Raw genomic sequence first — 14,010 nt, 5'->3', positions numbered from 1 at the left:
CCCACTCAAGAAAAGTCTGTATACTTAAAGGCACTGATGCACAGAACATACCTTTGCAATGTGGTCACTTTGCAGCTGCTAAGTACATATCCAGCCAGATGGTAGGAATCTTTGCAGCTCCACTAACTGAAGTGAGAGACAGGAAAGCTAGAGGTCTGACCGGTGTATGATTCTCTTCCCTTCTCCCAAGTCCCAAACTGAGAGGAATTTACACCAGCAAAATATTTTATCTTAGATAGCAGAGATGATGACAGTTGACAAGATACAGATGCTGCTCTCAAACATCCTGACAAAAACACGGTAATAAACACAAAAGTACAACTAGTAGACTATGTGTGCACAGCTGTTCCAGGACATTAGTAATTCCAGGCCATCTTGGATGAGACGGCACTGCAAAACATTATTAGAAATCTTTCTGCCTTACTGAACTTACTTAAATCTTACCAAAATCTTACTGCCCATACTGGGTATCTGCCTAAGACTGGTCCTGCAAGTGTTGACAGTGACAGATATGAGGACCTACGGCTGTCTGTCTTCTATTGTTACTTCCAGTCTACCATGAATGTGGCAGCAGCTGGGGTGGGGAGAGAGAGATTTATCATACACAAGAATGTCAGCCCAATTATGAAAGGGATACTGATTACAAAAGAAAAAATATTTAAGATTAAAGCTGATTCAATTAAACATTTTCAAATGAAGTTAGCACAATGCACAGGGCTAAAAATCATCTTTTGAGTCTGCAACAGATATCCACAAAGAAAGAATAAATTTTGCAGAAAAGCAGTGTCAAGGTCCATCAGGAAGCAATTAGTATGTAAAAACAAACACAGCTTATTTATAGCACACAGGACACAACTGTTAAGATTAGATCAACTTGACTAGGTAACTGTGCATGATACAAGCCCAGTTGCATAAGGTCCTCTCCAAATATCATTTAGGAATACAAATCCAGAAGAAAACCATACTTAATTAAAAGGAATTAACAATAGTTGAAATGAAATAAAACCAATTTCTAAATCAGCAAGACTAACAGAATTTACTAAATATTGATCACAGGTAATTTTTATTGGCCTTCTTTAAATGTTTAAGAACTTGTATCAGTGCAGAAAGTAATCAGTACACTAGAAGTTCACTGAGTGGTTCTCAGTGGATTCTGAAGAAATATCCTCACAAGGTAATCCATGAGTAACCTCTGGGAAGAACTTCACTTCACCCTGTACCGAGATAATAAATTTTGAATGGACAGACACGTGTATGTCTTCACATGATTTGTATGCCATTATCTTCCTTTGCGCAACTTGCTTTAGCTAATAAATCTTATTTCTGGAAACGAATAGAGTCATTTGAAGCCTGGATTCCACTTTCTGGTTTTTGTCAGTAAACTACAGCAGATCTGCACGACACTGTAGTGACTAGTAGGTCTGCAACTTCCACCTAGTCCAGGGGAAGGACAATGATACAATGCAATCACACCAAAAGCATGCAAGGAACAGTCCTGTACTTTTATGGTAAGCAGGTGAGCCAGTGGATCCCCGCTATAAAGGGGGATGGGAAGAGCTGCAGACAGCCCAGTGCTCTCTCCCTACAGGACAAGCTTCTCTAACAGTTACTTCCCAACACAGTCAATGAAAGGGAAAATAGATACCTTCCCTGTAAGTGAGATTATTGTTTTTGAGAAAACAGAAGTCATCCTGCAACAGGTATTATGAACAAGAGAGATTTCTAGTTAGCTATCATTGACAACATTTAATTGTTTGGAAATCTCTTTAAACACGGTTTTCAATCCTTGACCTTTGGTGAAACCAGCAACATGCCATGAAGATTACAGCATACTAGATACAATCCAGTATAAACAGCATTTTTATGGAGTAATCTTCTGCAAATTATATATCATATAACCAGTTATTTAGAATTAAAGATTTATCCAGGCCTTTAAAAATGACTATAAACAAGCTAATTTAACTGGCAGTATTTAATTCTGCTTCCCTTTACCATTCCATAGTAGAGACAAATAACAGCAACCAGTTGCAAAGCATCTTTGTCTAGTTAGCACAGAAAAGAAGGGGGGGAAAAATGTTCTCTCAACTGTGAGGCAGCAGCATTAACAAACAGGCTGTATATTTCCCAAGTAGGGATCCATTCCTTATGTACTTACACTGATTTGACAATTGCCCTTTGAATGGCAGTCCTATTACATTGAACACTCTTGTTCTTGCACTTTTCTAAAGTTTAAACAGTCCCTCATATCAGAGGGAAAAGAAGCTACTGGATCAGGTCTCCCAGATATTTGGCACAAAAAAAAAGATACAAAAGGCTAAGTGATCTTAAACTGCAACCCAATAGCTTGGACGCTATTAATTTCCTTTGACTTATTTGGTATCCAGAGTACAACTACAGCTAAAGTGATAAGAGAAGATAAAAATTCATGTAAGATCAAATTTTAGTAGAGATGCCTATCCATGACAGTTCTTCCTCATGGATTATTGGAACAAATACTGCTTTTTACTAGGAAAAGCAACATACAGATGTTTAAATAGGTTAAGGATGAAAAGGGGTTTAATTAATTAAATTATCTTTAATGGCTTCCATCTTGATTCTTCTAACAAAACTCTTCCATGTATAAACTACACGCAAATTCTGTATTGCTTGGGGCTATGTGCCCTTTTCAGAGATTTTTGCAAAGAAAAAGCAAGATTTCCTTTTGATGTTAAGTGCAAAGGAGTTATTTATTAACGTTTATTAAACACTTGCATTTCCTATTTCATTTCATTGAAAAAAAATCCCAGTATCTAAACCTAAAAGACTCCTTTTGATCTAGTAAAAATCCTTATCTGAATTTGCCAGGGAATTCACCAGAAATACTGAGAATGCAGTTTTAAAGCTAGAGGGCTGCAGTTCTGCCTTCACTGATCATTCTCAGCTATTTGCATCTTCTGCCTGCTCCTGGCACTAGTACTCATGCAGCAGCAATGGTAAGTTATTTCAGGAAGCTGGTAGATTAACCTGGAAAGTGATCTTTTTCTGACCAAACCAGCTCCCTGAACTGGCTTGCTGTATGGTCGCATGATTTTCAACAGTGGCTCAGGGGCAGGAACACAGCAGTTGAGACGGGTTGGCTTACACCGCAGCAAAGTCACACTAACTTGATTTCACTCTTCTTGGACCACAGACTCCTAGCCCCAACAGTATCAGCACTAGCACTTGTAGCTGTGGAGCAAAACACAACTGTTGTGACTGAAATGGACTCCCTCACTCCACCAAGGTAGTCTGCAATCAGTTGTAGACCTTGTGGCTGCCAGTGACTAGAACAGATACAAACAAAGCAAAAGGATTTTTGTGGCAGAAAGCAGAAATTTCACACCTCTTATTGACATGATTGCAGAAAGGTTCTTACCCTTTAATATGTTTTGATAAAGAATGAGATGCAGGCAAACACTTTTCTGTGGAAGTTAAACTAGTCAGTGTCACCAGAGTGAACTGAGCACCAACTGGCAATGCTTATCAAGCTTATTTTCACTTTATTTGATAATGTTCCTGACAGCAGAATCTCCTGTGTATGCTCCACTGAACTTTTATATTTTATAGACTACATCACCACACATCCTCCCCGTTTCATCAGTGTACTCCCACACACCACCATAAAATCATGTTTTATTACTTACATTACATTTCTTGCACATGAATACATTATCTTTACCAAGGTGATGCTAGCAGTCCCAAAGCTAGTCCACAAAGGTTAGTCTCCCTTGGCTGTCTCTATAGTCAGCTCCCAGGAGATGATGACCTGATGGCACTACCATGTACAGTTCAGCCTTCCCAATATATGTCCTGTGTGCCCCCTTCTCCATGTCTCAGTGCTAATGTTTGATCCTTGATCAAATCATGTTGTGGAGCCAAATTACCAGAAACTCCCACTCTCCTTCCCTACCAAACCTCAAAACACACCCCCATACAAAAAAACCAAGAGTTTCTATTGGTTCAGTTGCCTGAGGATCAGAGAAATGTAAGTTTAACACACACAGGGGTGGGAACAGAGACTGGTGGAAGAGAAAGCTTTTGGCAGCAACTATAACCTCAAATCATACTCCTGGAACCAAAGCTAAATCTCCTATGAAAAAAAAATCCATTGGAATTTCAGCTTCATTTGTTCTGAAGTTCATGCAGTCTAGTTTCCAAGCATAATATGCAGCTTAAGTAAGGGCCTAATTTAAAAACAAATCACCACAATTTAAGATGTTTATATTTGTAGGATAGGTAGAAAAACTTCAGTGTCTTTGGTCTAATGGTAGCAGTATAGAGAGCAATCAGTCACAAAATGAACAGTGCCAGAAGATTCAGGTTTTTAACAAAGTCCCTTAAATAGTATCTTTAAAAACAGACAAATAAATACTTTATGCAATAATTCTGGAAAACATGCACACTTTCTTTTGGCTCATGCATACATTGCAACAGCAATTCATTAATGTTTTCCAAAAGCCACACCATTAGAAAAATGTTAGTACACAAAAAACATAAAAACAACCCATAACAACAATTTGCTTTAAGTATCACTGACAACACAGAAGGAAGAGACAGATGGATTCAGAGACTGGCATCCTGACAAAAGAAATACAATTTCTTGTGAAAGTCTGAGATCAGATCAGCAAAATCCTCTGGAACAAAAAGCAAAAGAAATCAGAAGTCGTCAACTCCGAGAGTTACCGGGTAAAGTTAAAAGCTTGCACTCATCTGAAATTCAGAGTATCACCACAGTGGTTGAAAGTTACTGGACCTTTCCCTAAAATACCAGCTCAAAGTTCCTCCAGGATCTTTCTCTAGCAACAGCACATCTCAAAATTATGCTATACTGTATACATAAACTTTCTTTCCTTGGTGAAACATGCAGTTTCCTTCTCACACTTTTAGTATATTTTCTGAAGATAACTTGAGGCCTGTTATGGCTAGCACCTTGTAATCAACTTACTGCCAGAAGCTGACAAGGTATATGCTCCTGTCCTCACCCCAGTCAATGATCTAAGCTCAAAGATGAATTCAAGATCCAGGGTCACTAGGTTTTACAGTAGTCACACACAGTCACAATGTAGTCACAATGAATTAATGAAAACATCATGTGCAGCGATAGGTATTTTTCCCTCTGTGTACCATTTCATATTATGTAAGATGGGTGGCTCATCTGAAAAAAGCACACACGAGCATAAGTGAAAAATAAGCAGCTGCTAGAGGTTCACAATGAATTTCAAATAACGTGTATTTGTATGAAGTACAGTGCACTCTAACAGAAAGCTCCCTTCACCTGCAGAACCATGATAGCTATGATTTAACAACACTGCAATTACATGGCTACAGATAACGAGGCCCCATGCTCCCCTCTGTGTCTCTGATTTTCTCTATTGCCTGTGCCTTTCACATCCACAGACCTCTCTTCTCCCATCCCACCACTGATTTTGTCCAGATTATTTGAAGACTTACTTAAAAAAAAGTTTAAAGTGACACCTGGCAAGGCTAAACACACAGCAGATGTGATGTTTCGTGTGACAAAGCTACACTTAAATGAAGTTCTACTTTAAAGGTCTACTTACACACAAGAGTACTCCCATTCCTTAATTCAAGTTTCCTTTGCAGAACATAACTGCATTTTAGCCTGAACTCCACTTTTTAGTCTCCTGTGGCTTTTACGTGAAGTTACGGTAGTGGCATACACGGTCAGTTCACATACATGCATAATTTAACAGAAGTTAAACTGTTATGCATAACTAACAATCATTATGTTAGAAACCTGTCAGAATTAGTTAAGCTCACCTCTTTATCCATACTCTCTAAATCCTCTTTACATAGGGTGTACAGGGGCATTGTCTCAGACATACTTGGCTGGCGTTTCCGCTTAGATGGACCAGGCTGCTCTTCATTTTCACTTGCTGGTAGGTCTTCTTCTTCAAACATCTGCTGCTGATGTGGTTGAACAACTCTGAAAAATTTCAGGGGTCCCACATAAGAAAGATTTAATTGACTTAGAGCTGGTCAAGAAAAAAATAAAACAATTTATGACTGCTAAAAATCCACAACTTTGCTTAATAGGGTTCTGTGTTCATCAACAGAAGAAAGATCAAGTCTCCCAAGGACTGCTTTTATTTTCAGTATGATGGCTTCAGTCCTTATTCTACCTTTGACAAGGTACTCATTCCCCTGCCTTCCCACTGTTTTTGTAAGTAACCATCAAACCTTTCCTGAAACCAAGAGCTTCAGCAGCTGCAGATGAGTTGCCCTTAAAATCACAGAATAGAATCACAGAATGGGTTTGGGTTGGAAGGGATCTTAAAGATCATCTAGTTCCAACCCCCCTGCCATCGACAGGGCCACCTTCCACTAGACCAGGTTGCTCCAAGCCCCGTCCAACCTGGCCTTGGACACTGCAAGGGAGGGAGCATCAACAGCCTCTCTGGGCAACCTGTTCCAGTGTCTCACCACCCTCACAGTAAAGAATTTCTTCCCAATATCTAATCTAAATCTGCTCTCAGTTTAAAGCCATTACTCCTCATCCTATCACTACACTCCCTGAGTTCTGTGCTCAAGTGGAGTTTATCCGTCACTTCACATATTTATCATTCAGAAAACAATTGTAATATATTTTTCCTGAATTATGTTATGCTTGTATTCTTGAGTCTCAAAGTATACCTTTCTATTTCTCAACCTTAGAGACAAGAGGTTTGCAAGTAGAAAGCTCATTTCTGCAGCCTCAATCTTCAGACATTTCCCAGATGCTAAGCCTGGATGAGAGGCAAACCAGACCATACTTCTTTTTGGCTAGCGTTTTCAAATATGGTAGCATTTTCTCTTAGTCTATTTTATTACCTCGTTACTGTATTCAACCAGAACATACAGATACAAAAAGGAATGTCAAAATATTCATAAAAATTGAGAAAATAATAACAAATTCATGGGAATTGCTTTAGAATAGTAACAAAAAGATAGACTACATCTAGAACAACAGCAGGAGACTTCTATCTTTCTTGGGTAAATTTTTTCTGTGACTATAACTTAACTACTAAACACTTGTAGAAGCTAAAACTGCTACACAATACAGTTCAACTACAAATATTGCACTGTCACACTAACCTCTCGGAATACATTACAGCAGCTCAGCAGCACGCAGAATCCTATTCAAAGATCTCAGGTCATAAAGCCCATGGGTCACAAATTATTTATGTTAGCTGTAAGACTCTGTGTGTGGGGAATGATTACCACAAGCAAGTATAAAAGTTACTGTGTTTGAAATCACAAGCTATTTCAAGTTGTAACTACCAGGTTAGACACCATCAAGATGTTTCTGAGGGTGGTGGTGACGACTGAGAAAGGGTACAGTGTGGTCTCTGCTGACAAAAGTTTTAGCACAGGATGGCTGCTTCGCATTAAGCCTGGATTTTCAAACAGCTTTAGATCAGTAGCCCCACCCAAAAAAGTCATTATTACATTATGTAAATCCAGTCATAGGTAAGGTTCCACCAAATCGTTTCTCCTCTCATGAATGTGATAACTTCTTAAGAAGGTTACCTAAATATCAAGATTTTTTCTACATCAGTATTTCAGTCTCAGAACGTATGAAATCTGAAAGCCACATGAAGCTGTCAGTTGAGCTCATTTTGAGGGCTCATATTTCCTAAATACACATCTCTCTCCTCTCAGATCCCTCAGATAGGTGGCAGGAGATGTAAATTAATTTCCTGAATTGGAGGGGGGGGTGTGCTGGGAGAGTGCCAAGCCATTTCTGTGCTACCCAGAACTGCGCTATCTGCTGCAGAAGACCCCCATCAGCTCCAGCTCAGCACTGCTCAGCAACATGACAGAAATGTGCCCTCTTGCAGTCTGTCATTTCTGTACAGTGGAATCTCCTATGAAGCCAAAACAACGACTTGGATGATGTGGAAATGAACTAACCAAACTGTTTTACTGGTTTTCTGTGAAAATTTTTCATCACAGCTTAACAGTTTTTTTGGTTTTGGGTGGGGTATTTTTGATTTTTTTTTTTGTTCCCCCCCCCCCCCCCCCAAGGTTTTCTATTTTACAAGACCACACAGTTTTCTTTTGCTATTAAACTGCTCTCAGATAATAATAGGTAAAAGAGGAAAAAAATAAAGCATTCCACTATATTTTCCAAAAGGATCTTTTAAAAATAGGATTTCCACACCTTTTTAATAGGTACCCTAGCCAAAGAAAGGTAGTGATGCTATTTACATTCTTCGTAAAACAGAGAATGACAAAACAAAAGGTATAAGCATCTTACACAACTGTATTAAAAACGTGTATAACTTGGCATGGCCAAGTTATACACAAGTTATATGTAGCAGGCAGCCAAAGCAGATTTTCTTAGACTATAAATCTAGTATTTTTTTAAGAACACATTATCATACTGATAACAGCGAGAACTCCTCCTTTTGCAGCATAAAATGTGAGATCATCCTTGACCACATTATACACAAATATTAACTGTAAAATAACCATACTAACAGCTTCTAAAGCATTGTATCAGATTTTTTTCCAGTATTTTCCAACTGCTACTAGATAAGAAACGCTAGGACTTCTCACAAAGCATTCCAAACCCAATATAAAACGAAGACTTCTTTAAGGTTTGTAAGAAACATTTTTATTTTATCAAAGACAATTTTCAGGCTTTACATTTTCAGCTGCTTGTTATGTTGATTAAAGACATACAAATGCAAGAATTTACATTTATTTCTAATCAGATGAGATTCATGAGTATTTTTTCAAAAATAACACCATATTCAACCCTGCACAGGTTGGTTGGTGCTTATCAGTCTTACATGCACAAGGACATGCATGTGCAGGGTAGGTTCAACACTTCTGGAAGTAACAAGCATCTTAACACTTTCATTGATACAGCATCAGGGCAAAAGCTAAACCAGCATTATAATCATGAAAATGTTAAAAATGTTTAAATTCCATTCATGATTTCAATTTGGTACTTTGGATTTTTGCTGTCATAACAAGACTGCTAACATTAGATAGGAAAAATTGTAACAATAAGCATGTAAATTAAGACACAAAAATTTTATAAGTGAAATTCATTTATATGAATCTTAAAGAATTGCTTCAGCCACCAACATCTGCTTGACACACCTTTTCAAAACAAACATTTGGTGCATCTTAGCATTATGTAAAACCACAGTGCCACTTTTAACTTCTCACATGTAAATTACATCCATATTTTAAGCCTTGCCTCATCTGTTAGCGTATGTTTAGTGTTCACTAGAATTTAACTTGTGCTATTATTTTTTTCTTTATTCTAGTCCAAAACACCATTAGCATTTGCATTTTTTTTGGACAACACTACATTACACATCTCATGACCTGTTACAACTCTAGTGTTTACTGTAATGTTTGTAGAATACTGTTTCCACATGAAAATGCAAATTATTGAGAATACACATGGAGTGTCAAAGCTCTGACACGCAAGTTATTTTTAACGAGGAATCCTTCCTGTTCTCAGCCAGAGAAGAGCTCCTGCTGACTGTCAGCAGCCACCAAGCAGCACTGCATTCCCTTCCCTTCCCCTTCCCGTACAGCTGCAAACGCTTTGCCACCCTTCTGCTCAGGCCACAACAGCCATGACAAAGAGCAGGTGTTCCAAGTCTCACAGAGCCAAGCACAATAGCAAGATCTATGTCTGTCACATGTTGACCAAAGTAACTGAGCCATCTGTAATTCACTGGTGATAGTTTCACTGTAAATTGCGTGTAGATTATTAATTATATTCTATTTTAAATTATGTTTCATGTTGAATTCAAGAAACAAACTAAAAATGCTGAACCCTAAATAAAAGAAGCAAGAACTGAAACAGTTCTTATGAAATGGTACTCAGATAACTTGAAGCCCTTTTCAGTAACCAGCCTTGCCAGAGGTTATCTTCTCAGCACAAGGTCTCTTCTTAAAGTAAGAAACCAAGTACCATCGCTATGCCACAAGCGGCTACCATCTCCCCAAGCTTTTCCTCTTTCAGCAGTGCAATTTTGTGGCCCACTGTCTGAAATTCAGAATCAGATGAAGTTTTTAGGAACTATCAAAGATTATTGGAGGCTTTGACTACATTCATCCACAACAGGAACAGTTGTGAGCGTTAACAGCTTTATGTAACTCTGCTTAAATTCAGTGGCTTAGTTGCAAATACTCTCACTTTTCTGAAGGAGGTGAACATATGAGCACATGACGTCTGTCAAGACACAAAATACATTGTCCTCTACCAAGAAATTGCTGCACTAAGGTAATTTTCTCTGAAGTCAAACATCACATCAATTTTTAAATTGAACGTGAAGCTTTTTAAAAAAATATTTAAAATATGTCATTGATGTAGGCATTAAGACAAAGCAAGGCAACAATACAGTACTTCTGCCTCAGCTCTTGCTCAGTCGAAACAGAGCTAAGCTGTTGCTATTTGGCTTTTTGTTACTTTACAGCCTTTGTGCTCTGCCTGCACTGTACTTCCTATTCTTTAGAAATACTTAAAGCCGTACTTAAAGCCGTATTTGATCACTGCACTGCTTTCCTCCTTGCCTTTACCAAGACACTCCTCATCATCTTAAATGAAGATAGCGGAACTGCTCTGAGGAATACAGACATGCCCCAATTAAGAGATCTGTATTTACAGGTCATTAATTTTACCACTAGAACCAAATCAACAGGAAACAATGATGAAAATACTATTTCCCAGCATATATCTTATGCTAATCTCTTTTCTTACAGCTGCTTAGTTATGGAGTGAAGTTGCAGCACTGAGTAATTGGATTCACTTTCTTACATTAAAGCATCTCAACCCTGAGCACTGACAGTCAAAAGTGAAATAAAATAAGGGAATAGAAAGGAAATACAGTCTCACTCCACCCCAAAACCTTTCTGGGGCTCTGAGAAACTCAGAACTAAGAGGACAGCTGAATATATTTCTCTTTTCCACAAGATGTTCAAGTGAAGAAGCACCTCTGCATCAAAGAAAAATAGGCTTAGGTGTGGACAAAACTCTTCACTGAGTTGTTGACAAAGGTAGAACAAACATCAAAAACTATTTTTAAAGCATGGAATGATGCATTAATATCAACATAAACCATCATATTGAAGCATCTTAGAAGTGTCATGACAACTATATACATGTACAACCTTCCCGGTTCTAGACAAATTCCTTTCCACAATAACTGACAAACAAAACCAGAAGCTTTTTCAGCTCCTCTCTGGATACATGCTACATCTTGATTATTTAAAGTTTTTCCTGTTCATTTAACATGCCATAGTAAAGTAAAATACAGACTTTAAAGATGGTTAAAAAGGAACTGAAAACTAGATGTCTTCACAAACAAAAGAGACTCCAGAAAAAGCCTGTATTGACAGGAGGAAGCTGAAATAAGAAAAAGCCTATAAAAAGATGACAACTGAAGAAAACATAGGTTGAAATAATTTAGCAACAGGAAGATAGAGTAGAAACATAACAAGCTACACTAATATACAAAACCTTTACAAGCAATACACTGCAGAAGCGGTGGGGGAGGGAGAAAAAAGGTAGAAAACTCTGCATTTATAATTGTGCTTTATATTTTTGTAGTTGTTTGGAAAACTGAAGTGCTTTATAACAACTGCTATTCTCTGATCACATTGTACAAAGGAATTTTGACCACATTTTACAAAGAGAAAAGCTTTGCCTTCAAGTGGCTACTACTTTACCTGGGAGTCAACAAGCCTTGCTAAACTTGTTAGCATTCCAGAAAGTTAGATCTTTTATGTAGATACTCAGGGATGAATTTTAGGTATTTTATGCATCCTTAAGAGACAAGTGTTGTCATTGTAGCTTAACCAAATCCACAAATTTTGACAAAGTCCAGATGCTAGCCTTTGTACTTCAAAAAGCAGGCCGCCACCTCCTCCTGCTGCTTTAGTGTCTTGATTTAGTCATCTAAGGATTATTAACTAGCACTCGGTCATATGGCCTTATTTAATAATACGCAGTTAGCTACACCCCCCTTCCACCACTTCTGATATTTCTCAAAACAAAGCACAAAGCTAATGTCTCAAAACAAAGCACAAAGCTAATGTCTCAAAACAAAGCACAAAGCTAATGTCTCAAAACAAAGCACAAAGCTAATGTCTCAAAACAAAGCACAAAGCTAATGTCCCATCTGAAGGAATTAGGTGAAGAGGAAAATTTTATAAACAAGAGCTGAATGCTATCAGATATATTTTATAGACAAAAACCAATCCAGTATTCTAAGACTTGTTAAAAAAGCATTACGCTGCCTCAATTCAGAGATGAGTTATTCTAACATTCTTTAGAGTGCACAAACTACACGCTTCATTTATTTGTTTTGAGGTTTCTAGTTGTACTTAGGTGAGGTACAAAAAGCATCTGGAATTCTACCACCCTGATTTCACTTCAGCTGACTATTCACTTTCACTCATTTCCTTGTCTTTTTAGAAAGCAAACGAAGTAACTAAAGAAAAGATGGTAACTTGATCAAATGCAAAGATAACAAGAGTTAAATTTACTACAGCATCTGAAAATATAGTTGGAAGTGACTCTTAGCTATGCTTTAGGTACCTGAAGGATGAGTGTTCGCCGTGGACTGGTAAGGTGATGGGAGGAGCTGGAGACTGGATGTACATCGACTGTCCAGAGGTTTGAGTGGCTTTCCTGATTAGCTTTCCAGTGTTAGGATCATAAAGTCGAACTTCAGGACCAGGTTGAGACTTTGGATGGATGGGTGTTGGGTGAAACAGAGCTGTCTGAAATGTACTGTGTGTATCAGGAAACGTGGCAGGGCTATTCTCTCTGTTGGATGCAGGTCAGAAAAAATTGCTTTAGAAATTTAAATTACTTATCTAACCAAAATGTAAAAAAATGAGCGTTTCTTTTTTTCTAAAGGAGAAAGTGGCAGGGGGAAAGGTTTGAAAATGTTTCTTCAGAAATCTTCATCTCCTCCACCCCCATTAAAGCATCACTGAATTTAAAACAGAAAATTACAGACACACAGATAAAGTTGTATTTACATCATTAAAAAATTATTAAATGTTCCTTAAAAACTGTCTTAACATAAAAGTTACTGAAATTGCTTCCAGGTAGTAACAACTGCACAACTAGAGTAGCATGATAATCTACATACGTGCAACAAAGACAAAGGCATGCCATTGTATCAGATCTTAATATTTGCTTTCCAAATTTTCTGAGAGTAAGTAAACACACAGTATTAATTTGCAAGTCATCCAAACTCATTTGTTAAAATACCATGCTGCCTGTGATCACCCTGCTGCATTTTAAAACATAATTTTAGAAGTGTCAGCAGAAACATTCAGAGATCAGTCTGCAGGAATCACCATTATGGCATACTATCCAATTATGATGAAGTGCCACAAAAAAAAAAGGAAGCAAACTTAATAATTTAAGAAAAATCAAATAAAACAGCATGTTAAGCACCATGAAACCAATGCTATAGAAAATATAATTAAACTATATTGCAACAAATATTAGAAGTGCCACAAAACTAGTTTTTACCATATGCCTTCATGGATGTTTCTGAAGTAGTCTTGCAGCACCAATACTTTAGGTCAACCAATTCCAAGTTTACTTATTCTTCTTTGCTATTCTTAAACTCATTTTATATGCAAATATTTTCTCAGAGTTCATCCCTCCCCTACTTCGTAAGTGCTTTGGACCAGCAATCGCTATTTCAAGCAGTTTCATTAAGGAGAAAATCTTTTCCAAAGAAGTTGCACATGTTGGGTTAAAGTAAAAGTATTTGCAATAAGATAGATGAAGTTTGGGGGAGGGGTGAAAGTATGAAGCTAAGGTATATTGTATTTGAAACAGAGGTAGGAAAAATTATCATCATGTCTCAATAAAATGCACAAGTAAATTAAGATGGGTAGAAAGACTGACATTCATCCAGACATCAAAAAATTATACTTGCAAGTCACTGTTCAGATTTCTAGCGAGAACTGGTCAGTGTCAGGCCTCTGAGACAA

General features: G+C 37.7%; 1 protein-coding gene across 3 annotated transcripts in view; it reads right to left on the bottom strand.

Moving 5' to 3' along the window:
• Positions 1 to 14,010, bottom strand: part of CTDP1 (CTD phosphatase subunit 1) — a 116,554-nt gene that overhangs the window by 59,031 nt on the left and 43,513 nt on the right. For 2 of the 3 annotated variants that reach the window (XM_074829788.1, XM_074829777.1), the window contains 2 exons: positions 12,590 to 12,820; positions 5,800 to 5,965 (listed from right to left, as the gene is read on the bottom strand). In XM_074829788.1, the coding sequence (XP_074685889.1) occupies positions 5,800 to 5,965; positions 12,590 to 12,820 (397 nt within the window). Of the gene's footprint in view, positions 1 to 3,944; positions 5,174 to 5,799; positions 5,966 to 12,589; positions 12,821 to 14,010 lie in introns of those variants that run through there. The other variant, XM_074829798.1, reaches the window with a different exon arrangement.

This window comes from Strix aluco, chromosome 1 (genome assembly GCF_031877795.1).
Source record: "Strix aluco isolate bStrAlu1 chromosome 1, bStrAlu1.hap1, whole genome shotgun sequence".
Classification (NCBI taxonomy): Eukaryota; Metazoa; Chordata; class Aves; order Strigiformes; family Strigidae; genus Strix; species Strix aluco.
The sequence above is the reverse complement of the archived record's forward strand: the minus strand, read 5'-3'. Positions and strand labels throughout refer to the sequence as shown.